Source organism: Chenopodium album, chromosome 22 (genome assembly GCF_948465745.1).
Source record: "Chenopodium album chromosome 22, dcCheAlbu1.1, whole genome shotgun sequence".
Lineage (NCBI taxonomy): Eukaryota > Viridiplantae > Streptophyta > Magnoliopsida > Caryophyllales > Amaranthaceae > Chenopodium > Chenopodium album.
The window spans coordinates 13,487,040-13,514,607 of record NC_137855.1 but is presented as its reverse complement, the minus strand read 5'-3'; the positions used below and the strand labels follow the sequence as shown (position 1 = coordinate 13,514,607).

At 34.0% G+C, this 27,568-nt stretch overlaps 1 protein-coding gene and 2 pseudogenes across 1 annotated transcript; 2 read left to right on the top strand and 1 right to left on the bottom strand.

The window, feature by feature from the left end:
- Positions 1–256: 256 nt before the first annotated feature.
- LOC145604847 (uncharacterized) lies at positions 257–6,825 on the bottom strand (annotated as a pseudogene).
- Positions 6,826–12,880: 6,055 nt separating this feature from the next.
- LOC145606443 (small nucleolar RNA R71) lies at positions 12,881–12,972 on the top strand (annotated as a pseudogene).
- A 3,660-nt stretch (positions 12,973–16,632) lies between these two features.
- On the top strand, positions 16,633–19,728 carry LOC145604873 (peroxisome biogenesis protein 7-like). The gene is made up of 2 exons (XM_081660857.1): positions 16,633–17,668; positions 19,347–19,728. Exons 1-2 carry the CDS (start codon positions 16,705–16,707, stop codon positions 19,514–19,516), a joined length of 1,134 nt encoding a protein of 377 aa, XP_081516983.1. The 5' UTR covers positions 16,633–16,704; the 3' UTR covers positions 19,517–19,728.
- Positions 19,729–27,568: the final 7,840 nt, after the last annotated feature.

The window sequence follows — 27,568 nt, the reverse complement described above, 5'->3', positions numbered from 1 at the left end:
TGTCTATATTGTTATTTGACAAAACTTGTCACTTCTAGCCTTCATCTTATAAGTAGATGGCAATTGTGGAAGCAAAAACAACTTGTCAACTAGTAGCTTGTAATAAGATGTTTATGTTACTAGTATTTGGTGAAGAAAAGTTGTTGGACTTGTACTTTGTAAAATGCAATAAAACCTATGAATATATGATTAATTGATTAAACACTACTCTACAACTACACATACTAGCATAACGATTGCAAGAGGAGTGAACCAATTTCATACTTTGAAAGCTGCTCGAACATTCATTATTGCAAACATTTCCAAGTATGAGAAGAGACAGTTCCGCAAAATTTCAGAATCCAGACATAATATGGATCCTTAGATGATACAAGGTACCAATGTACCAGTATTTACGGAAATGTCGATATTTACAGGTGGCTGTGAGGTATGTTACAAGTGTGGTACTATATACAGTTCAAGTTAATACATGATGTGGCATGGAGGGGCTAAAACTCGATGCCACTGTTCAGTTGTACAGAGAACGCAGGTCTGCCAACATTTGAGAGAGGAGTCTCAGCTTTCAGGACAATCCCAGTGCTTCCAACATTCCCGTTCCACTTAGACCTACCAAGCTGAAATTTTGCAGCAGAAAAAAGTGTAAATATATGAGCAAAAATAGACGATTTTACAAGACTGCATTAGAGAGAGAGTAATGTGTCCAGCCACAAGTCATCTTAATCTGAATTTACATTTGTAAATAAATTTAAAATGTAAACTTCCACATTCCATGCAAAACTTCACCTATAGCTAGATCTTGGGAAAACCCATAACTTACAATATGAAATAATGAATGTATAATTGGTAGTATAATTGTAATAAAAACAATTTCATACAAATATAATCAGAGAAGGTTTAATGTTCAAATATTCACATACTAACAGTGTATTATTTTCACCTTTTAAAAAAGTTTCAAATAAATTAGTTCATATAAGTTCCGAAAATTTAAAATCAATTCAGAAAACAGCAAAACAAGTTAAATTCATCATGGCTATCGCTGATAGCGAGTTAGTTCATCATAGTTATTCATAGGGACTACCTCTCCTAAAGCTTGTGATGAAGGTCTAACATTTCACATGTTGACGTAGATTCAGAATTTCAGATCTAGGGTTTTCAATGTAAACACCCCAGGACTGAAATAACTGAACCATATACATGTAAAAGGCAATCTCTCCCTATCTTGCCATTTATGCCCATGAAAGGTCAGAAAGGGATTTATGCCATTTATGCGCAGAATGAAAGGTCAGAAAGGGATTTATGCCCATGCCCATACTCATGCCATGTCATGTCATGTCATGTCATCAAGGGTACATGACGATAGATGCCTTGTTCAGTAGCATATGAGCCTAATAGCTGAAGATGAAATTAGGGAAAAACTAAATGAAGCAATGATAGCCACATACTTCATGAAATATGAAAAGATCATCTTAGGACAGTTGCAGAACCTAGTACAAAATTACACTTATACCTATCAATCTCATATAGTCATTTAACCAGTTTATGCATTCACAAAAATATACTAGAAAATCCATGTGCACTCGGTACCATCACCAAAACTACAAGGATACAGATATTTAAAGGGTCTCAAGCTGAATTTCAAAATGCGACCAAGGAAAAGAGCATTAAAATGAAAGCTATGCAGCAAAAGGCAAGAATTAAATAGATAAAGCAACAAAGGTCATTGTGCAACTTACAGATACAGATGCAAACGCAGACGAATATGTTGAGTACGAACACCCATAAATGAGATTCAACTTATCCTTGACTGAATGAACAAGTTCTGCCCGTACACCAGGATCACTTCCACCAAATGTAGGACATAGACTAACAAATAAAAATAAGAGGTATTTTAGTAGATATAATGAGAAATCCCATGATTTGAACCCTAAAGCTGTAGAAGTGAAAAAATACAACAGTGCCAATCTTCATGTCTAAAATCTGATATGACGCTATCCAGTAGCCATTGTGATAAGGAAACTGCCACAGCAACAGGATACAACTAATAACCTCTTCAATTTTCAAATATCTAAAGTTTAAAAGAAACTCTTAATCAGGAAATCCTCATGTCTAAAATTAATACCAGTAAACTACTCTTACATCTTAAATTCTTAATAGAATTATAAATAATACAAACTTTCATAATCAGAAACTACTTCCCTTTGCATGTTTGAGCTATCCAAGGCACTTGTTTACCACTCCTATTAGGTTTAAGCCCATAAACAAAAAATTAATCCACTATCAGATTATCGGAAAAGTGAAGCATTCTATCTTGTTTTAAATCCACCCTAAGCAGCACTACATCGACAAACCAAGCCTCGGTACATGAAGCTATAATCCTAGGATAGAGGTAGTACAGCATGAAAACCATAATCAGATTTCACTGGAATCCAGACAGGATCTGAAAATAATGAAAACACGAGGGAAAGTGTAAGGATACAAGGAAGTTCATACTTACTTAAATTGAATGGTTGGCCTCACCAAGAGACCGGAACGCTTCCAAGCCAAGTCTTGTGCAAAACCAAGTGTAAATGATCTATCAGGCAACTGTATCATTGGAGTAATTTGTGTTCCCCATTTATTCTGCAAACACCAATAAAATAAATTAGAAACCAGCTGAAGAGAACAGGATATTTAAAAAATAAATGGGGAAAAAGCAAAATAATGTTGAACAAGCCTCTAACCAACCTTGCAAGAGAAACTGAACCTCATTTCACCAGGGTATTGACCCTGAGCTTGAAGCAAACCCCCACAAATAGGAAGAAATGCACTAGTGGTTAGTCCCTCCCCTGCTACATAAGTAAGCTGCCCGTTTGGAAACTGTAGATCCATGAATGACTGCAAGGCAAAGCACATAAAGGAAAATTTTAGAGACTATTTAAAACAAACAGCATTACATAACACATTAACCATCCTTCATGTACAGAATTCATCCAATAGCAGGGACTGTAACAAAAGGAATCCTAATAACAAAATTTTCCGAGAAGACAAGATAAGCTTCATTACAACAAATGAATTAAGTAATAAACCATAGAATAAGATATCTTGATGGCACTCCAGTAATAAACCATATATCTAAGTCATCTTACAAGTACAAAATTAAGCACGGATTGTTATCACCAAATACCTTTAACCATATAGAGTATACAGTATACTGTTGGTTCATACACAATGTTTTGTGCAAACTAAAAAAATTATAGAGAAAAACCATTTCGCTCAACTTTAGGCATTGGTTCATAGTTTCCAGGTCCAATCTCATGATATTAATAAAATGAGGAGAAATATATTAATTTTATAAAATAAATAACCAGCAATTTTAACTACTGTTAATCAGCAAAAGGTCATGAAGAGATGATGCAAACTTGTTGTTATATTCAGAGACAAGTGATTTGTTCAGTACAAAAAATCTACTACCACTTCAATTTTTTCACCTAAGTTCTTTGAATGTGATCATTGCTCAATTTAAAAAAGCATCTCTAACTAAAATGACAACTAGTGGTGTTATGTACGCATTCTGTTGCACCATATCACTAAACTAACTAGAATACATTACTGCTTATAATAATATCTTCAAGTATCATTGGTTTTACCTTTCATGCTAATTGAGCTGCAATTTTCAAAACACTTGAATACAAAAATGAATAACAAAGTAACACGGAGCCTGTGAATCCTGTTAAGCTAGCAAGGGCAATCACTAAAAACAATCGCAGTACAAAAACTACTGCATTCCATTATTTTTCATACAATACTCAGTCCTCTCTTCCTTACTCTTGACATAAAAAGAAACCTCTTCTTTAACCATGTGCTGCCTTACAGGAGAAATAACAGATGCTTCAAAGTAAAATAACAACTTAACAAGGTAGATTAACTACAGCTTGAAGGAATTAAAACCCTTCAAAATAAAACAAATGTAACATCTCAATATCTCATATGAAATGCCTTCGAATTTATGCCAGAAGAGTTGAACTTACACAAGCCAAAGGATTGAGACAGATCATTGACATCAAAAGCCACCTTCTGTGCTTAGTCCATACTGCTGGACATAGGGAGTGCAAACCATTCTAAAAACAAATGCAACAAATAGGCAATTAAAATCCATCTGGAAAACTAAAAGAAACTTGTTACAGAGAAAACCTATAATCATACATATCTAGGTAAATTGGTGGTTGAAGGGTCAATTAAACACCTTTTCTTTCTAATACAAGTTTTAGGCTGCATATGTATGAACACCCCCCCCCCCTCTTTTTTCAAGCAGAAGGCAACTTGCACCTGTAGTCTATTAATAGTGTAAGAAATCCATAGTTGATTAGAATTAATAAAGTTGAACCATGATTTCAAAAGCTCAAAAAGACCTCAAGTCAAGGCTTTAAAAGTGGGTTAGAGAGAGATGCATCAAAAGTTTTGCAAGAATGCTTATAAATCATTTAAGAATATATTTCATCCACTTTTAATTAATTAAACATTCTGAATCAAAGTAGGAAATAGAGATGAACTGAAGAAATGGATCAAAATCAGGTTAAATAGCTTGTTTTGGAGCACTGAGGCACATTGCCAAACCTCATGAAGCAGAGAGATTAGGATCACCATGCGACATACAAGATTGCTTTTTGAAGTGAGCAAAGAAAACCCAATTGTGATTTATAGATTATTATGACAGGGTAGTTTCATAGAAATAATGTATTCATATTCACCTTATCAACTATGTTTTATAAGTAAGACACAGACAAAGATCAGAACGCACCTTCCTATCATAACCATACCAAAGCAAGTGTTGCTTTGATAGATGAACTGGCAAAAGAAGTGTTGTATCACGAATAAAGAGAAGAGGTCCAAGCTGGACTAGAAACAAAGACGAATTCTGAGTTCCTGACGTAGAGCTACCACTTGATGCCTCAAGTCTCCATAGATCACCACGTGCAACAACAGAGCTTTGAACATCGCGGGTTCTACTGTCATAAGCAGATGTCACATTTACAGTCCCCTGTGTACACAAATAATAAGATGTTTCAGAGACAAGGTCAAGAACCAAGACAGAGCAACATATCTACCTTCTACGTATCATGTGTGCTTATACGAAATCATTGTAGCACAACTTATTTGTAAGTGTGTCAAAACTTATATAAATTGTGGCAAAACTTATATTTATTGCAGCAAAACTTATTTTGACTGAATTTATTTTCTTTAAACTTATTTGGTCTGAAATTATCAAACTTATCTTAACTAAATAAAAACATTCTTTCTAAATAAATAATAACATTTTCAACAGAATGGGGCCTAAAACAACAAACTGGATATCTTCCTAAAGATGGTCCAGGTCCAAAACATTCACAGAAACCCAAGCTATAGGCAATGGTAAATCGACAAATTTTTATGTTGAAAGGATTGGTAGGATAATACCTGTTGTTCTTTATTTTAAATGTCGGCAAACAATTGATAAGTGTAAGAATTTGACTAATAGAAAAAGGTAAAATTATCAAGGAAAAGCAAAAACAAACTCATCACTATACCAATATAAGATATGAAAAAGCAATATAACAGCCGCATAGCCTACTACATCAAAATGCCACATGAGAAAAAAAAATAGTGATTTATATCACTCTGAAGTCAGAAATCTGATTCTCTACCATCTAAACCTTAAACCAATCACTTTAGAACAAAGAATTATATCAGAATGCTTGGGCAAGCAAAGCAAACATTTCGCAAAGCTGCTACACTGAGCCTATACAGGTCACCTCAAGAGCTACCTTTAGTACTGTACCCTACCCCCGAACCAGCAGAGCAATATCATCATAAATTTGACATTAAAAACAATTTAACTACAAGTAGTACAAGTATTATATCAATGAAAAAATTAAGCTAAAATGAACTTCGTTCCACACCATCAAATTAAAACTATAGGTAAACAAAAACAATACTATATCATAGACAGTGTAGTATACCTGAGATTTACCGAAAAGACCGGCAATTTTAAGGTTAAACCCCGAAAGCTCTTCATCAGCAACTCCATCAACACCGGCTTCGGATTTCTCAGAAAACCTTAAATCCCCCCATTGTTCTGCCAATGAACCCAATTCCTCCCTAACCAATATACTCATATCACTCCTCTCCCCACCATTAACAGCATGATGAAGCTTCACCATACCCTTATCACTATCATTATGAATAAATGGCACGGGAATCGATCAAAAAAACTGCTGAACCAACCCATTAACACAAGCCCCAAAATCAGCCCCAGCTTGCCCTATCCTATTCCCAATATCAAAAATCCCAGTAATCCCAGAATTATCAATTGCAAGCCCAAAATCCCTGGGCACAAAATTCTGGGTAGGAAACTCGAATTCGACATCGAAGAGCTTAGTACTGGGAGGATTAGGCCACGCAAATGAAGGCGGCGCAATATGCGATTGAATCAACCCAGTAAAACCTTGTGCTAGCTTATCAGCCAAGTCTTGGCCGTGTCGCTGCACCTCTTCCCAAGCTTCAAACGACCTCTCCACCGACATTCGCCGCCGAATTCAATCCTCTTCTTCCTCTCTCCACCCCAGAAAAATTAATCACAACCAACAAAATATTACGAATTGAACATTCAAAACGATGAAGAATCGAAATGAAATTCGATAATCTGAGGTGAAATGGGGAAGTTAGGGTTTATATTGGGGGGAGTTTGGGGGAAATTGAAAAAAAGGGGGAAGAAGAAGGAGAAGATAAGAGTGAGAAAGGAGTGATGGGCGGAGGGCGAAAAAAGTCGGCGAGAGAGAAGGGGAGGAGAGCGCGGTTAAAGCGGTGTTGACACGTTTTTAGGAAGAAATTATTTTTTGTGGATTGAGAAACTAATTTTGGAAAATATAAATAAATAAAAATAAAAAATAAAAAATAAAATTTATTTGTGTTTGTGTTTAAGGTTAGGGAACATGATTGGAGTTTTGCATTTTTTTTTTTTTTGAGATGGAAATTAACGGATAATGATGGGATGTTAAAAAAAAAATGTGGGATTGATTAAATTTAGATAGGTTGTGAACTTGTGAGGTGTTTGTAGGCGAATTGATTTGTTTTTGAACAATTAAAGTATTTTTAAGATTAAGTTAAATTGGATAATGGATAAGCACGGGACTAATGTGTTGTACTAGTATTTAAATTTAGATATGTTATGAGGTGTTTTTAGGCGAATTGATGTGTTTTTGTACTGTTTTTTGTATTTTTAGGACCAAGTTAAATTGGATAATGGATAAGTACGGGATTCGTGTGTTGTAATTGGACTATTTGTTTTAAAAATGTGGTTTTTTTTTTTGATAATTTTACAAGGAGTTTTTTAAACCTATAAATTCAAATTTAGTGGAAAATTTGAACTAAAAAAAAGTAATGTCATCAAATATATATACTTTTAAAAGAAACTAGTTGTTGGTGTGCGCGCCACGCGCGCGCACCCCCTTCCTCCCCCCCCCCCCAATTTTGCAAAAGGTAATTAGTGAAAAACATTTTTAATGTATTGTTTATGAATTTTTTAATAAGCCGATTAGCATATATCCAATTATAAATTAAACAATCAACCAATGAGTAATGTTACTCAACCATCAGCCGCAAATATTTTCCGATTTGTAGGAATTCAAGCTTTTCTTAAAAATGAAGCTCCAAGGAGTTAATTGTGGCAAAAAATTATCATTTTAATTTGAATTCCCAATTAACTATATTAGCATAATAATTTTTTTTTTTTTTGACGAAAGAATGAAATTACTCATAGCTTCATATACATGCAAATCACATTTGAAAACACATGGTCAGTACATTAGCTTGTATGCATTTGATTTACATTTTGCATAGACATTGAGAATGAAACTATTTTACAAAGAGAAGTTGCACAGGCTGCCCATATATACAACATATTCAATGTAAATGCAATGCCTAAGACAGTTGGACATCAAGACCAATTCATGTGATGGCAAATTGTAATGCAAAAAATAAATTAGGGCATCAATTAATGATATAGAAAATAGACTTATTTTCATAGTTTCCATGCTTGACTATGCCTAATTGAAGTATCCATTGACAGTTATATCTACCAAAATCTCCACTAATAGCCAAGAAACCTGTTGCCTACTCTTCTGATAAAACGGCTCGTGTCGTTATCAACTTATCATCAACCTTTGAAAAATTGAGAGAAGTTATTCTCCACCATCGAAGAGACATAATGCAAGATGAAGTACCATTCTAGAGAAAAATAACTCTACATTACATCCTCTTTCCTTGACGATGCAAGATAAAGTAGCCAAAGCAAATGCTATGTTTACAAAAGGGCATTTCTCCCCCAAAAAATCAAACATTCGTCGGCCAGAACTGATATTGCTACACTCAGCTTTATTACATGGGAACTTTGAATCACTTTACGCACTGTATACAAATTAAGACAAAATGGAAGGATGCATTAATATTTCTAATCTCAGTTACCATTAGCACCTTTGATTTTAAACCAACAAAGGACTTCTTGAAGTGAATATAGAAGCAAGAAGATTAAAGGCAAAATATTCATTACTGCAATGAAAACTTAGTAATCGTTATACAATCATAATTCATGTAATCAGGGTTGTCACAAAGGCCAAGTTTTGAAAGAACAAAGCAATAGGACTCCAAGTCAGTTCTCCTCAGATATTTCAACAGCTTCATCCTTTTGATGCACCTTTGCTTGCAATCCTCGACGAGAGTGCTTATCTTAGAGCAAAATAATAACGTAATTGTTAGCTACCAAACAATTCACATAAAGTGAAAAACATTATGTCATTTCTTTACAGTCACTGCCCTAGACATAAAATTTTCATACACGAAAGCCAAAGAATCAGACATAATGCTAAGGTATAGACCACACTCGCACACCAAACTGCTACCCTAGACATAAATTTTCATACAAGAATTGAAGTTTGTGTACACTAAACAAACAGCATAAGAACTTTGTGGAAAATTACTGGATGAATTAGTGGCACAAGTTTTGGCTTCCATCCAAAAGGCAATAATGCCGGGCAACATTCCTTCTTGTTGCCACATAAAACCCAAATCCTAACTTTTTTTTGCCACATAAGACCATACTATTCCTTCAGCAACTCGCCATTCACCCAAATTAAATACATAAGTAAAAGACACCGAATCTAAAACTGTATGTTTATTTGACTGATCAATAGATTAATTCATACAAAAGAGAGAAATTTAGATCTCTCCTCTGTGATATCAATAGCACAATCTTCTACTTTCAGATACGAAACAAAGTTAAATGAAATTCTAATTTCTATTACACTCCAGTTTGGCAATAATACCTTTTACCATCAACCCCAACAAAAGAAACAATAGAAATCCCAGAACTATCTTTATGCAAAGTACTCACCTAGCAAACCGATTTCATGAAACAAAAGGGCCCAAAAACGTCCGTCACATAATGCTTTTACTTAAACATCCATCAAAGGTAATAAAGTAGGAGTGACTAAGCATGATCAAGCATCAACTATGTAACAACAACTATCCCACTAGTTTTAGAAACACATCTAAAATAAAGATCCTTTAAAAGAAATAATAAAGAGAAAATTACGAATATGACAATGGCTACAAGTTTAGCGTTCGAATATGTAGATGTTCCTATCTCCCTGCCTCCCCCTCTTTCTCTTATCTCCCATGTATCACAAGGTTGGGAAATTTTTTTCTACTTGCTTGCAATACTAAACTTTATAAAAAGTCTTTGTAATAATAAAGAGAAAATTACGAATATGACACTTCTTTTTTTTTTTTTTTTTTTTTTGAGTAACCTTTAATTAGAACACTTGCATATTGAAACAATTTTTTTCTTTTGCTCCTTTTTTTCTTTTTATCTCACATTGAAAATTTTTCAACTATGAACAACAATTTTCATTTTTTTTCCAATTAACATACAAGAACAAATAACTTATCATATCCACCCAAATTGTGCAAATTATGTGCACACTATAACTCCCTCACCTCACTAACTAGTAGCTCCCCTAAGCTAAGCTTGGGACTAGTAACCAATGGGGAAAAATTAAGCTCGTAATGTGGCTAAATAAACAATAAAAGGTTAAGGAAACAACATGGGTAGCAAGAAGGGAACAAATGTATCTAATATCATCTGAAGGCTACCTAAAAGAACAAATGCCTTCGTCCTCCTCAATGTGCATAATAATGAGTCATACAAACATTACTCAAAGTTAAAAACCAATACTCAACTTCATTGACATACTAGGAACTAACACACATTCCTCAACAATCAACTAGTCAAGCACTATATTCACAAGTAGTTGGGCAAAATTGACGCATATTAAGGTTTCAAGGCAATCAAACATACAATCATGATCAACTAATCCACAATATTTATCATCAATAACCAAGAATCGAAACAATTCCGAAAAATTTTAATCAAGGGGCACAGGGAAGCATGATTCATAATTCATTAGAATGTATTTTTGGATTTTTTTATTTTTTGAAAGCAATAAATCTAACCTAGGAAAAAAATAAAATCTAGACTAATAAAGAAATAAAAAAACTAGACTAAGAAAGCAATAAAACTAAACTAAGCACAACAAAGAAAATAAAAAGAGAAGGGAAAGAAGAGTGCCTATATATGTACAAGAAATCCCCCCCAAGCTAAATCAAACAATGTTCCCATTGGCTTAAAGGGAAGTTAGTAACCCAAGTGACTACCCCACATCATCAAATCCGTAACCACCACCATCCCAAGCATTGCAATGCATCACCTTAGTACAATTTTGAGCAAGAGAGGAACAAAGTGTTAGTAGGAAGAGAGGCAAAAACAAGTCAGGTTCACTATTTTGCTCATAAATTTTTTTATGCAAATGATAATTCAATGGTTCTAATTTCATTGGAAAGTAGACTTGAAGAGCTTTCCAACGATTGGTCACACGCAAAGTTTCGTTAAGAAACGCAAAAGTTATGGCGTTTTGAAGTTGGCCATATTTGTTGACGCGCTCTCGCGCCCGACCGGGCCCGTCTCCAAGGTACGATCAGGTGGTTTCTTGATACTCGTTGCACGAGATTCCTTTTTGGCCTTGATTTTCTTCGTATTTTTGCTTGATTGAGCAAATGCCACCCGATCGGGTGGGACTTTCAGTACAGGCTCGATTTTCGCAACTTGCTCATTTTTCTCCACTTGTTCATCTTCAACCCCAAGCCCTACACAATTTAGAGCTCTTTCTATAGCATCCACTTCATCTTTCCATGTAGTAGTTTTTCCTGCGGAAGATGTAACACAAAATACCGCCTCCAAAGGATCTCTAACGAGAGCTTGGGGCTTATTAGAAAAATTATTTATATCAACCACACCAACACTATAACACTTTTACTCTAAGATGGGGCTTTTAGGGACATTATTTAGATTAAAAGTAATATTATCATCCCCTACACATAATGTAAGAAAATAATTGGAATTTGTAAATCTTTCTCAATATCAACAATAACAAAATCAACACGTATATAAAATTTACCTACTCTAACAAGAACATCCTCTAAAACACCTAAAGGGTATTTAACAGAACGATCGGCCATTTGTAGAGTAATATTGGTAGCTTTTAATTTACCCATAATTAATTTAGAGTTCACAGATAATGGAAAAACACGTACGCTAGCACCCAAATCACATAAAGCTTTATCAATTATCACATTACCAATATGACAAGGAATAGAAAAACTACCCAGATCTTTTAGTTTAGGTGGAGATTTATTTTGTAATATACCACTACATTCTGCAGTAAAAGCAACTGTCTTTACCTCACTAATAGATCTTTTTCTAGTCAAAATTTCTTTTATAAATTTAGAATATGCTGGAACTTGAGTAATTAATTCTGTGAAAGGAATTGTTACCTGCAAAGTTTTGACAACCTCTAGAAACTTACCAAATTGCTTATCCAACTTACTCTTTAAATGTCTATTAGGGAATGGAATCTTGATAGCAGGACTCTGCACATCTCCGATCTTATCTTGAGTTGTACCTTGCAATTTATTATCAGAAGAGTTAGTTTTAACCTGGCAACAACAAGGCCCATCGTATTTTGAACCACTTCTCAGGGTAATTGCATTCACGTGATCTGTAGGTTGTACTGGCTGCGATGGTCGGGCTCCCTGCTGGCAAGTTTGTAGAGTAGAGGAAAGTTGCGCAATTTGATTATCTATGATTTTATTATGTGCTAGGATCGAATCAATTTGCGCATCCCTACTCTGCATCTGCTTTTGCATATTGGCTAACATAGTTTTGATTTCTGATAGGCCAGAATCAGAAGGAGAAGTAACAACCTGTTGTGGTCTCTGATGTGGAGGTTGGTTACCTCTGCTGTGGTTGTTGTACCTGTGGTGGGGGGTTAAGCACATCGTAATATTGTACGACATATTTTGGTTATTTTTCAACCCTGCATTGTATGTGTTAGAGTATGGACTAATTTGCTTATAGGTTTGAAAAGCAATAATCTTCTCAAGTGAACTCCTACAGTCCTGCGCCCAATGACCTGCAAGACCACAATTTTCACAGAATATTGTAGTGTTAGTACCAACAGCAGAAACATTAGCTACGGAAGATGGAATAGCAGTACTAATACTATCTAATTTCTGGAAAATAGAGGTTAACTGAGCTTGCACAAAGGATATGGAATCGACATTATGTTTCCCTTTGTCTGCAAATCCTCTAGGATTCCCATATTGGGAATTATGAATTGCAATCTCTTCAATAACTATGCCTGCTACATCCTCTTGAAGATTCATAAATCTTCCATAAGCTGCTGAGTCTAGGATTGATCTGGATGAATTTCCAAGCCCGTTGTAGAAGGCTTGGATTATCTGCCACTGTGCTAGCCCATGATGGGGATATTCTCTCTGCAAATCCTTAAATCTTTCCCAAGCTTCATATAAACTTTCATCCACTTCTTGGGAAAATTTTTGGATCGAACTCCTTAACAAAGCTGTCCTCTCTGCAGGGTAATATTTATTATAGAAATTCATAGCAAGAGAATTCCAGTCACTAATACCAAGGGCAGTCCTATTCAATCAATTATACCATAATTTAGCTTTACCACATAAAGAATAAGGAAAAAGAATCTCCCTGATTTGGTCCTGCGTGACCCCAACTTGTCTAATAGTGTTGCAATATTGGCAAAAATCCAGAATATAAAGATTTGGATCTTCACCCTTAGCTCCGCTGAATTGCTTCCTTTCGATTATAGTAATAAACTGGGGTCTAATATCGAATTGTACTCCCTCGAGATTTGGTGTAGGAGCTAGGTGTGGAAAATCACCCAGGGATGGCTGCGAATAATCACTGAACTTGCGGGGTGGAGGTGGTGGTGGATGCACCATCTCTGATTCTGGTTCTGAAGAAACTTCTGTGTCACTAGAATCAGATGGAGGGTCTCTAGGAATATCACTCCCGAAACCTGCCAGTATTCGCTTGTAAAAATTCTTTTGTCTATGAAAAGAGCGCTCGATCTTAGGATCGAATGGGATGTAACCTGATCTAGAACACCTGGGCATAAACAAAGAACTAAACAACAAATATGAGAACTGTCCCAAAGAACTTACGTTCTCTAAGACGAAGGGAAATAATCTAGACTACAAATTAATCAGAAATAAAAAATAAAAAAAAAATCGTTTCCCCGGCAACGGCGCTAAATTTTGACAGGCTAAAGTCGTATCATCTAATCAAAAGTAATTCCTAAAACCACTAATTATAATAGATAGGGAAGTAGGGTCGAATCCACAGGAAAACAATGTTCTTTTATTCCTAATAAATTATTATAATCTAAATTATCAAGAAACGAGTATTTTTGTGAAAAATATACTACAATAATAATTACACTAAGGGAAATAAGAAATAATAAAAAGACCTAGGGTCATAGGTTCACCAATAAATAATACTCCGGGATAAACATAGCAATCAATTATCAATGCTTAAATTAACCAGATTATAAAGGGCTTTCGCTACGTATTATAATCACAGAATTAACTTAGCGATATTAAATCGCATCTCTCGAATCTCGATTTAACCATTTATAAATTAACCTGCCTATTGAAACTAAGCTTTAATATCAACTCTCATTTGTCGAATCTCGAATCAATATTGCGTAACTCATACAATTAAACCTGCGCAAATCTAATTGCATAGCATTATAACAATCAATAGGAAATTAACCCAAAACATTAACAATCAATAATAATAAATCATCCCTTCATATTGTTCATGGATCCCCAAGAACCCTAGAAATAAACTACTCATGCATAATTAAAACTAAACTAATCAAAGTAATTAAATTAAACATAATTAAAACAATAATATTAAAACTAAAACAAAACAATAATAATTAATAATAAAGCAAAATATTGAAGACTTAAACGAATGAAAACTAAAAAGAAATAAACTAATGGAAACTAAACTAAAGCATAAAAGAATGAAAACCAAGGAAATAGTTCCGTAAAACTGTAACTAAGACAAGAGCAGTACAATAATCAGCTAACCTCCTAATCTAAACTTAGTCCTCAAATATATATAGTTGCGTGAATTGGAATAAGGCCAATAAAAGTCGGAAACCGACATTAAGTTGAACAGCTGGAGTAAGGCCCAAGGATAAAGGCGTGTCCAGCTGTAGTACTCTTCATCCGATCGGGCCCAGTTGGTTGGAGTAAACTCGCGGCCTAGATCTTTAGCGTGAACGTGATTGGGCCTCTAACTTTAGCCCAATTCTTCTTCCTTGGTTGGTCTGTGTTAGTAACTTGGAATCTTGAACCTCCTCACGTATGACTCTAATACCTTTGTAGTGGCTAATAACCTCGGGAATTGTCATAATTCTGCAAATTTCTGCAAAATAATACCAACTCTACAAAAAATTAGAAAACGTATATTAGTAATAAAATTAGCTCCGCAGAGCTCAAATAAGCACAATTATGAACACGAGACGGGGAATAAAAATACATATAAAATAAACTCATCAAACTCCCCCAAGCTAAACCTTTGCTTGTCCCTATAAAAAGCAATGAATAAATAAATCAATATTTCACCCCAAATACATTCAAACCAATAAATACGATTCAAGGCAATTCCGATAAATATATTAAAGTCAATCACTCAAATCCATTCAATTACCAATCTTCCCTAACAATTTTCAAGTAGAGCAAGCCACAAGAGCATATAAAATTCAAGACTAGTGCTCACACACTCAACTCTCATTTATGTGGCGAGTAAAAGATGTACTCGATTGCTCCCCAACCAACCCTTTAAATGTGAACAATGCCCTCCCAACTCACACACTCGTGTGTTTAAAAAGACATACACTCCACCTAGTAGTCGACTCAGGAATATGTCAAATCATTCTTTGCATTGATAAACAACTAATTTCACATTCATACAACTCTATGCACAAAGGTCGGAAGGTCTTCAAAGCTTGTAATGTAAGGCTTGGGTAAAGGGTAGGATAAAATTTGGGAAAAGTGAGAGTAAAGCCATGCTTAAGGGAGCCAAATCTTAACAAATAAAACCAAGGTCAAAAATAAATAATGACCATAAATCTCCAACTCAACTCTACAAAAATTTACCAAACAACCAATCCAATATTAACAATGCAAAGTTTTGACAACCTCTAGAAACTTACCAAATTGCTTATCCAACTTACTCTTTAAATGTCTATTAGGGAATGGAATCTTGATAGCAGGACTCTGCACATCTCCGATCTTATCTTGAGTTGTACCCTGCAATTTATTATCAGAAGAGTTAGTTTTAACCTGGGGCCCTGCGGGGCTAGTAACAACAAGGCCCATCGTATTTTGAACCACTTCTCAGGGTAATTGCATTCACGTGATCTGTAGGTTGTACTGGCTGCGATGGTAGGGCTCCCTGCTGGCAAGTTTGTAGAGTAGAGGAAAGTTGCGCAATTTGATTATCTATGATTTTAATATGTGCTAGGATCGAATCAATTTGCGCATCCCTACTCTGCATCTGCTTTTGCATATTGGCTAACATAGTTTTGATTTCTGATAGGCCAGAATCAGAAGGAGAAGTAACAACCTGTTGTGGTCTCTGATGTGGAGGTTGGTTACCTCTGTTGTGGTTGTTGTACCTGTGGTGGGGGGTAATGTCAGAGAGTGAATGAGAGGGTATTTTGGTATTTTGCACATCTCTTGCTTTCTTTCTTAATATACGCGCCAAAATGAAACGCATCAACTAATAAGAAACGGAGGAAGTATTTGTTTTAGCGCCGATATTCTTTGAATTTAGCCCTTATATTCTTTAAATTTAGCTATTATGTTATTTGAATTTAAGTATTATGTTCTTTGAGGTAATGAGCGATACATAATTGTTGTTTTAACATATTATATTCTTAAATTAGTTTTTAACAAGTGTTGAAACGTTTCAGGCTTAATTCCTTACAAGATGTAGGGCTTGACTTGCTTCACGAATTGACTTGATAGAATAAGGACACCCTAAGGTTAGGGTTTAATGTATATTGGATGTTGGGCTTGACAATAATATAACACTAATTAAAATGGGCTAATTTAGGTTATTTCCCCCACAATTGTACAACCCTAATCTACATCATTTGTTGAGAAACGACCATCATAAATTCATAATCCACCCACCAACCTAGTAGACAAACCCTACACAATCACCAGAGCAAATCAACTCCAATCATGCCGGTGTTCAAAACCGCCTTCCAGGGCTGCTCCGTCAAATTCAGCCCCTTCTACGAACACCGCTTAGCCGTCGCCACCACCAAAAACTTCGGCAAGAACGGCAATGGCTGCCTCCACATCCTCGACCTCTCCCCCACCCCATCATCTCCCACCCCCATCTCCGAGCTCACCTTCTTCGATACCGCCGAGGGCATCAACGACGTCTCCTGGTCCAAATCCGACAACAACCTCCTCGTCGCCGCCTTTGCCGACGGCTCCCTCAAACTGTACGACACCTCTCTTCCCCCTCAACAAAACCCTTGTCGCTCTTTCGTTCGACACAGCGATGAAGCTTATTCCGTCGATTGGAGCCCAAAACGCAGTAATTCCTTCATCTCCGGTTCTTTCGATCATACAATTAATCTTTGGACTGTTGATAACCCCACCCGTGTGCGCACCTTCAAGGGACATGATTATTGTGTTTATTCTGTTGCTTGGAATCCCCTGCTTGACAATGTTTTCGCCTCGGCTTCCGGGGATTACACGGTTCGGTGTTGGGATGTTCGAAACCCGCGCTCTACTATGACCATACTTGGTAATGAACATGAGATTTTGTCTTGTGATTGGAATATGTATGATGATTATTTGCTGGCTACCGGGGCGGTGGATAATATGGTTCGGGTTTGGGATGTGAGGAGTATTAGGACTCCCATTGCTGTTCTTTCTGGTCATGAGTATGCTGTAATGAAGGTTAAGTTTTCGCCACATCGCCGGAACATGGTTATGAGTTTTTCTTTAGATTACACGGTTTGTATGTGGGATTTTACGGTGGAGGATGCTTTAATTGAGAAGTATGATCTTCATACTGATTCCCCAGGCGGGATCGATATGAGTTTTTTTGACGAAGGGTTGTTGGCTAGTACTGCTTGGGATGGGATGACTTATGTTTGGCAACGTGGAACTGATCCTAGAGCCGAAGGAGGTATGTTATAATTTCTTGTGTTGAGAAATTTATGTCTTGATATATTTAGTGTTTAATAAAAATCATCTAACACAACTTTTTTTTTGATGTAATTGGAATGAGTTGATCATGCATTCACCCCTTTTTTGGTTGTTCAATGATCTTTATTTATAAAACATGCTGTGTATAATGTAGATGGATGCAAATGGAAATGTAAGCTATGTTTGTTCCGAAAATGGTAGCTTAATAAATTGCTGATAGTGATGGGTAATTGCTTATGTAATGTTGGGAATCTTTACTGGTATGCTGAATTGCTGAGTTATAAGTTTTACTTGCTGTACTTTAGGAACTAGTTTGGACACTCTTTATCCTTGCCATATTCTTTATCAATGCAAGAGTGTGCACAGACTGTACATTATTAGGATTCAGGGATTTTGCTTTATCACTGTATTTTGCTGAGATTATCCCTATCCAAGGATTCAAGGGTTTCTAGAATATTCCCCATAAGTAGACTTGCACCCCCTCTCTTTAGGGAAAATCCATTATATTGTAAATTACATAGAGCTGGATCAATAATAGTAAATTGTATAAGTACATGGCAAAGATTCGGAGGAGGACCATTTCATCTCCCATACCTGGTACTTCTGTCCATATTAAACAGAAGAATCAAGGCTTATTTGGGCAGTGGATGTAACTTCGTGTGTTTTTCTTCCCTTTATGGGTTGAAGAGATGGAATTGTATGGATTTGTGAAGTGGAAGGAAAGTAGCTGCTGTTAGCTAATTGAAAGTGAGGAAAGGGTGTTGTAAAAAGGCCATTATGCGGCATTGCAATAATCGGGTTAGTTTATCGAAGGCTTTTCAGTTAGTTGTAAGAGTGACATGTCGGACATCAAAGTGGTTGACAGGTAAAGGAAGATATCTTAAAGGTTTATTGTTAATTTCAATAATTTGTAAGGAGGCAAGGAGCTTAATGGAATTGTGAATATGGAGTATTAAAGTTGTTCAGTGCCCTCTAATTCAAAGCCAATTTGAGGACTCAATCCTCTTTCTTCTCCAAGTTTCTATGCTTGATGAGTTGATGGTATTGTATTATTATAACTTAGAACCTACTAAGGAGTAGTATGTTTCTTAACCTATGTAGAAATTGGGTAGCTTAAATATTTAAATGGTGATTAGTGAAATAGTTCCTTTGCTGACTTACATGAAAGACTCCTTGGGAAGTTTAGCTTTGAACTTATCATACATCCTTGCAAATACTGAAATACATATTGGGTCAATGAACTTGTCTGCTGGTTCTTGGTTACTATTTTTCCCCTTAAAATCCTGGAATTGAATTATATTTGCTTGGTTTTGAACTTTTGACTGAGACTGTAAAGCCCTAATCAGCATTTGATTAGTTTATTTTCCTGTTTTATTACTCCCCAGTCCCTACTAGTTTTCTTAATTGTTGATGTAATGTTGGGAAACTTTACTGTTATGCAGTTGCTGAGGTATATGTTTGACTTGCTTTACCTTAGGAACTAGTTTGGACATTTCCATCCCTGCCATATTTCTTTACAATTTAAGAGTGCACACATTGTACACTATTAGGATTCAGGGATTTATAATTGCTCTTGTGACTTGTGACTGTTGGCAGGAAGTAATGTCCTCAATTGGCAGTAACTTGTTTTTTGTTTTTTTTTTTTTGGTGTTTTGTAGACTCTATGGATCCTCAATTGGAAATGCTTTGTGGATCAATTATGAAGCTTGAGGTGGAGAACAAGAATGATACGCCACATACATCACCAGTGGCGGAGCCACCCTTATGCACGGTGGGTCACTTGACCCAGGAGAAGGAAAAAAAAAAAAAAAAAAAAAAGGGCCATTAAATATTAAACATTGCATTAAATAATCATAAGCGCTCATTAGTCTAGTGGTTAAAGCCTCATTCCTCTATATTGAGGTCACTGATCAAAGCCCACCAACAGCGTTTCCATTATCTTTTGCTTTCTTTGTTACTTCTTTTTTTTTTTTCCTTTTTTATTCTCACTAGGTAACTTATTGAAATTTATTTTTTAATTTATTACCTTCATCCCTCAAATCTTACATTCTTTCTAAATCTTTTTTGTAATTTTACTGGTGATTTGTCAATTATCTGCCACAAATCCTCCTCCTCTTCCACAAGATATTTTGACAAACTTTTAAATAAATCGAATGTACAATAAAATATTATACATCTGTTATAAAGTTACCCTAAAATGAGTAAAAATGACCCTAATATGATTAAATGTTACCTTGGCATAAATATAAGTTGCAAAGTATTTATTCTTTATTAATAAAAGTAACCCAAAATTTTTTTAAAGTGACCTAAAATTTGATAAAAGTGTCCTCTGATGTCCAGTAAATTATTACTGTACACCGTATGTATACAAATTTGGAATGAATTTTTTATTAGCTTTTAGAATATATATACATTAATTATTGATTTGTATGCGATCGATTGGTGACGGTGAGTCGGTGACCTAGCACCCACAAAATCCTGGATCCGCCACTGTACATCACCCGATCTTCATCCAATTGAAAGCCCTATTGCATCCTCTAATCTTATTTGAGAACTAGAATATTTGAACTTGTGTTTTGAAACTTGGTTTGTAATTTGTTAAGTACACTCTTGGTTTGTAATTGATAATTAGGTACCAAACTTAGACTGTGTTTTATTTTGGACTATTTGTTAGGTTTGAAGCACTAAGTGTTTGAACCTTTGCTCTTGTTTGTTTGAAAATCGAGGGTTTGAAAAATTTAGGTGGTTTGAAACTTTGAAAAATTAGGATGTTCATTTGTTCAGGTCATTTTCAGGTATAATAAGCATAGGTATGCAGCTCAAAAGTCAACATTCATTTTCAGTATGGTGGTATAAGCATAGGTATGAAGCTCAAAAGTCAACATTCATTTTGGATTAGTAAAACATATTGAAATTGTCTCCAATCGAATTTTTGGTTTGAACTTCAATGGATACAACGAAAGATTCCCTCCTTGGACTCTTCATTCCGCTGCCAAAGCCATTCTGAAAACTGCAGCCTCGCTCAAGTGTGCAAGTACAAAACATGTACAAGTAACCAAACATCAAATTTAGTCATGTCAAATACTATAGAATTGATTAGTAATACGTAGTAGGTTATAATGATAGCAAACTAAAGTTTGTTGAATTGACGTGAAGGCCTCATTAGTCATAACACTGACTGCACAATGGTACTCAATCTGTTTTTTTTATAAGCTAGAGTTGGATTTGCACATCTGTCGAGATACAACTTTGATCATTAGTATTTTTAATTAGAGGTTAATAAAAATTATGAAAAAATAAATTTATAAAAGTAGACATTATGAAAAATCCAATAACATATTATATAATCATATTTATATATTATATATTGGTAAAAAAAATTAAGTCAATGATGACATGAATAGTGGAAAATCCCAACTCTAGCTTATTATGATATGAATTTTCATAGTTAAGAGGATTTAATGTATCTATCTCGGCTTTGGATTTCATCACTACAAGTCTACTAAAAAATCTTGGGTGGACCTGGTCTACAATAAACTAGACCAAAAGTCTCACGTGCCAAAACCACCCCAAGCAAAACATGCCGAAATCTTCACAGCCCAGCCCACTAACCCCTAAACTCGTAAAACCCCAAACGAAAGAAAAAATGTAAAATTGGCTGCAACACCCTGAGGTATGGCTTAGGTGCACCGAGCACCCTAAACTTTGCGTAGTAGCCAAAACACCACCAACTATGGTGTTAGGTGCAACACGTGCCATAAATGAAAATTTCCGGCAACTTATTTCACCGGGAGGAGGTGAATTTTCATTCTCTAGAACAGTTATGTAGTCTTTCATCCACTTAGCAAGCATGGATCAATTCTAGGGTTCATAATTTCTTTCTCCTACAACTTCATCATTGACGCCATTAACAACTTCATCATCAGAGCTCGAATTTTTTCTCTCTCTCCTTCTAATCAATTCTAGGGTTCATAATTTCTCCATAATCAATCAATTTCTGCAAAATTGCTAATTCTTATAAACAATTAATTGAAATTGATCTAAATCGAAATATATAGGACACTATAGAAAACTTCGATATTAACGTCATCAATTTCGATCTGAACGAGAAGCTCAAATTGAAAGCAACTATGAAGGTAAGAATTATAAAAATTACTAATCATCTATTTGATTTTGATTCAATTGTGCAAATTAATTGATCATTGTTTGATTTGTCAAATATATAAAACTTGTATCATAATCCCATTCAATTCGAACTTGAACAAGAAGATGAAGCTTTTGAAGATGTAGAACAAGCTATTATTGAAGCTAAGGATGAGAATGAAGTTCAGGAGGATAATCAACATGTAATGCAAGCTCAAGGTATTATGCGATATATATGCAATTGATTTTAGAATTTGATAATGTGAATTAAGCGATTATGCAATTGCAATTGTTTGTTTGGAAAATTAAATTAGGCATTTAGGTATTAATTCGTATTATTGTAACCAGTTGTACGTGATTTATGTTGACTGAAAATTAAATAGGTTTACAGTAGTTAGAGACATGCAAAGCCAGTTTTAAGTAATATAGTTGCCTTTAACGATAGTGTAGTGATCTATTTTAAACCGTTTTTTTAAATAGATCATATGTTAATTGTTACTTATTCTTTAGTGATAGTTGCCTGAATGTTCTTTAGTCAAAATAGCATCAAAAGGGAAATACTACATTGTAGTGCTTCCATCTGATACATAATTTTATAAGAATCAAACACTAAGGAGGTATGACCAAAATTTACTTGTATTCATAGCAGTTGCATCACTAGCTTAGAAATATACACAGGTTTCATTTCCTAGAGTTTTTCTAACCATCAATTACAGCTTACAAACCAACTTTAACAATCACAGGATAATATTAGATCACTATCCTCAAGTAAGTTTTAAAATAGATCATACGTTAATTGCTATATGAGGGATGACAAGGAAGTGTTAATTGTTTACAAGTTGGTGCGTAAAGAAGGTGTTAGATTGAAATGTATAAATAAGAATATGTTAGGGTATATAATTCAAGATGAGTATAAGGAGGAGGTGGTTGTTACATGGGAATGTCTGCAATGTCACGTTTCTTATTTTGTCTTGTGAAGACTTCAGTCTTCTTCATGTTTGCATTTATATCAGTCTTCTTCCTGGTCTTGTCTATAACTTGATATAGCATAAATACATAGTACTTACATGATGGTTAGTGCTTTTCTGACGTGCATGCTGTATTTTAGACTTTAGATTGCAATTACCTACAATTTGACCTATATAAATGATAATTATGGATGGTGCAAATAACAATGAAGAGATTAGTGGTTGGTTAGTAGGAGAAACTCAATCAATGACAGGCTAAAGTCGTATCACCTAATCAAAAGTAATTCCTAAAACCACTAACTATAATAGATAGGGAAGTAGGGTCGAATGCACAGGGAAATAATGTTCTTTTATTCCTAATAAATTATTATAATCTAAATTATCAAGAAACGAGTATTTTTGTGAGAAATATACTACAATAATAATTAAACTAAGGGAAATAAGCAATAATAAAAAGACCTAGGGTCATATGTTCACCAATAAATAATATTCCGGGATAAACATAACAACCAATTATCAATGCATAAATTAACCAGATTTTAAAGGGCTTTCGCTACATATTATAATCACAGAATTAACTTAGCGATATTAAATCGCATCTCTCGAATCTTGATTTAACCATTTATAAATTAACCTGTCTATTGAAACTAAGCCTTAATATCAACTCTCATCTGTCGAATCTCGAATCAAAGTAACTCATACAATTAAACCTGCGCAAATGTAATTGCATAGCATTATAACAATCAATAGGAAATTAACCCAAAATATTAACAATCAATAACAATAAATCATCCCTTCATATTGTTCATGGATCCTCAAGAACCCTAGAAATAAACTACTCGTGCATAATTAAAACTAAACTAATCAAAGCAATTAAATTAAACATAATTAAAACAATAATAATAAAACTAAAACAAAAAAATAATAATTAATAATAAAGCAAAATATTAAAGACTTAAAAGAATGAAAACTAAAAAGAAATAAACTAATGGAAACTAAACTAAAGCATAAAAGAATGAAAACCAAGGAAATAGTTCCGTAAAATTGTAACAAACTAAAATCAAATAAAACTAAAACTAGTTTCTAAAAGTTTAATCAAGAAAATCTTTAACTAAAGACAAGTTACGGAAAATGTAAAACTAAGACTAAAGCAGTACAATAATCAGCTAACCTTCTAAGCTAAACTTAGTCCTCAAATATACTTCATAGTTGCGTGAATTGGAATAAGGTCAATAAATGTCGGAAACCGACATTAAGTTGAACAGCTGGAGTAAGGCCTAAGGATAAAGGCGCGTCCAGCTGTAGTACGAATTATCTATCCCTACACCCTAGAACCCTAGAGTAGGGAACTCTACCTACACCCCCACTCAAAACAACACGCTTCATACTGCTCGGCGCTCGCATATCAGTTTCCTTGCTATTTCCCCACATTCTCTCTCTTCAAAAAATAAAAGTGCTCTATATTACTCTTAGAAATTGCCTATATTCATTTTGTCCTTCACCAGATCTTCATTGTCTATGCAAGATTGTTATTAAGCTAAGGTACCAAATTCTCTCTTGTTTTTCAATTTGATTTCTTATTTTGTGAATTGTTGTTGAATGAAAGTGAAGGTTTGAAGTAATTTGATATGATTGTTCGATGACTATTTGGATTATCCTATTTTTTTTTTCCCAATTTGATTGTTGAATAACAATTTAGATCGTCGTCATTCAAACAAAAATTCATCGTAAGGTATACACGGTATCACACTCTCTATCTCATTGATTTTTTTGTTGAATTTTGCCATTTCACCAGAAAACTCTAGCCATCAAATTATGGTGTATATCAAATTATTGTGGTTTCCTATTATTATAGTTAAATTATGTATGATATACTCTATTTTGTGTTAAATTAATTTGTGGTGAGTTATTAAATTATGAAAGTGTTCGACACAAAAAATTAGAAACATATTTTACTTGTAATAATTTTCTGGATAATTTGATCAAAACTCGTTGGGATTGAAATGTAAATTTAGTTTATTGTGGGAAATTTTTTTTCTAATGAATGTTCATTTTCGTTTTGAATTTAATTTGTAAAAAATAACATATGATCATTCATAAAATGAATAATGTTCATATACTTATTGTTGATTCAAAAATGAGATTAATGAATGTTTAATAATTTAAAATTGATTGTCAAATAATCATTCAAATGTTCATATTAAAAAAACGTAATGTTCATTTATTCCTAATAATATGTTTATTTTGAACATATGTACTCCCTCCGTCCCAATATATAGTTCCTGTTTGTATTTTTTCACACTATTTAAGAAATGGGAGGAAAAGGTGGATGAAGTATATTAAAAGTGGAAAAAGCTAGACAAAAGTACAAGACAGGTGAATAATTTAAGGAGAAAAAGTGAAAAATACAATTATAGACAAAAGTTAGAGAGAAAAAGTGGAAAAAAGTACAAGGCAAGTGGATAATTTAAGAGTGAATTAGGAAGTTCAATGAATAAAGTTATAAAAAACGAGGGTATAATGATTTTTACATACTATCCAAAAATAAAAACAGGAACATCATTTTAGGTCTCCAAAATAGGAAAACATGAACTATAATATGGGACGGAGGGAGTACTAATATTTGCAAAACCATAACATTGCGTACTTGTAGACAACCCTTATATAAGGTATTTACTATGGACTTGTTGAGTGTGTGTATCCAATACCCAAATCAAAAATGGATTTGTAAAATGAAGAAAAATAATATAAGTATATAATTGTACATAATCATACCTCTTTATGTTCATTTATATGTTATTGAATGTTCTATGCCATATTTTATCACTTTTATATTATTAAAATTTAGACACTTATTTTTTTTCCAATAATAAACCATTTATCTTTATAATATATATTGGTTTTTTGGATATACAGGAAAATCAAATCAGGAAGCTGCAAATGGAATACACGCCTCAAGTAATGCTTTTTGAATGAAATGTATTGAAAAAAAATGAAGGGCAGCGAGAAGGTTGATAAATGAGTTAAAATATAAGCAATTTCTTTTTTCTTTAAATAGAATATTGTTTTAACATATTTGATGTATAAACAAGTTATATATTTTGTATGTCGTATTTCATACAATAGTAGTATTGTTTGCTAGATATTATTATAAAAATGTGAAAACAGATTATTTTTTTTTGTTGTGCAAACTATAGTAGAATGAACATGTTCAATATCCTCGTCAAAAAAAAAAAATAAAAAAAAAGAGAACATGTTCATTATCATATCAGTACTAGTAATTCATTAAATTCTCAACACTATATCATCTCTTTAACTATATGTTTATGACCATATCATTAAATGTTCATGAACAATATAATAACATAAAAAAAGTATTCTCTACTACCATGATCATATAAACAGTTCACAATGATCACAATAAGTTATGCTTGTATATCTTAAATCCCTAGAGTAAAATGGGTAAAGTAGACTAGTAGAGATATACTTATACTCTATATAAAATCATCAGTAACATATTAAAACTCCATCCTTCCATAGTACACATATATGCTTACTAACTTTTCAAAAAATTAATAAATTTTATTATATGTAAATGTTCATTTTCATATTGATAATTGTCCATTTTCATTATGATTCATGATCATTTCATATTGAACAAGTAAATGCATAATTTTAAATGAACATATACATATACTTAAATGCTCATTTTGATACTAAAACACCTATTATATCATGAAGTAGTTATTTTTTTCTATACATTTATATTGTAATAATGAACATTTGCGCATATACAAATGAACATTAAAATAATACATATTCATATTTCTATATATTCATTTGCACATATAGTTTTAAATATTTTTATAATTGACATATCTTAAATTCTTTATGTTATTGACTTTTAGATATGTACTACTTATTTTTCAATAATATCCTTAAAAAATTGTTTGATTTATTGATCAAATAATTAAATTGTGACATGTTATCCGCAATAGGTTAATTTTAATGCTCCATAATTAAATGTTCAGTTATAAAATAATAAATGTTCATTTACAATCAATAAAAAAAATTGTTTATTTACAACCATTAAAAAATGTTCATTTTAAAAATATTATATGTTCAATTATAAATGTTTACCAACAATTTCCCCTGTTCGATTTTCTAGCCCGCTACGCCATCCCAAATTAACTCAAGCCGTCGTTCCTCCATGACAAACGATCCATGGTGGTGGTGATGGGATAGAATATCAACTCCTATATATTTCCCGCCGCTACTCCATATAATGGAAGATACATCTACCACCACCATAACCATGACTACTACAATTGTTGCCCAGAAGCACAACTGCTACTGCCATTAAATTTAATTTCAATGATCCGAGATTCCTTATCGGAATCGAGTGTTTTTAAGTGATTAGTCTTGTGATTTAACTGGATTTTATAAAACGGCGGTTACACAAACGAGGCGAGAATTATAATGTCGTTGGGGAAGGAGATAATGGCGGTGAGATCGCTGAAAATGGATTTCTCTAGAGTTAATAAAGACGGATACTGTATACTGTATAATTCGGAGGTAAGATGCGGTGAATGGTGATAGCTGCTATAATTTGGGATGGGAGGGGGAAGGGTGTGGGGAGATGTAGTGGGGAGAGGTATAGGATGATGCAGTGGGGAAGGGGTGTAGGGAGTTCTACCTACACTAAGGTGTAGGTAAAAATTTGTAGCCGTAGTACTCATCATGCGATCGGGCCAAGTTGCTTGGAGTAA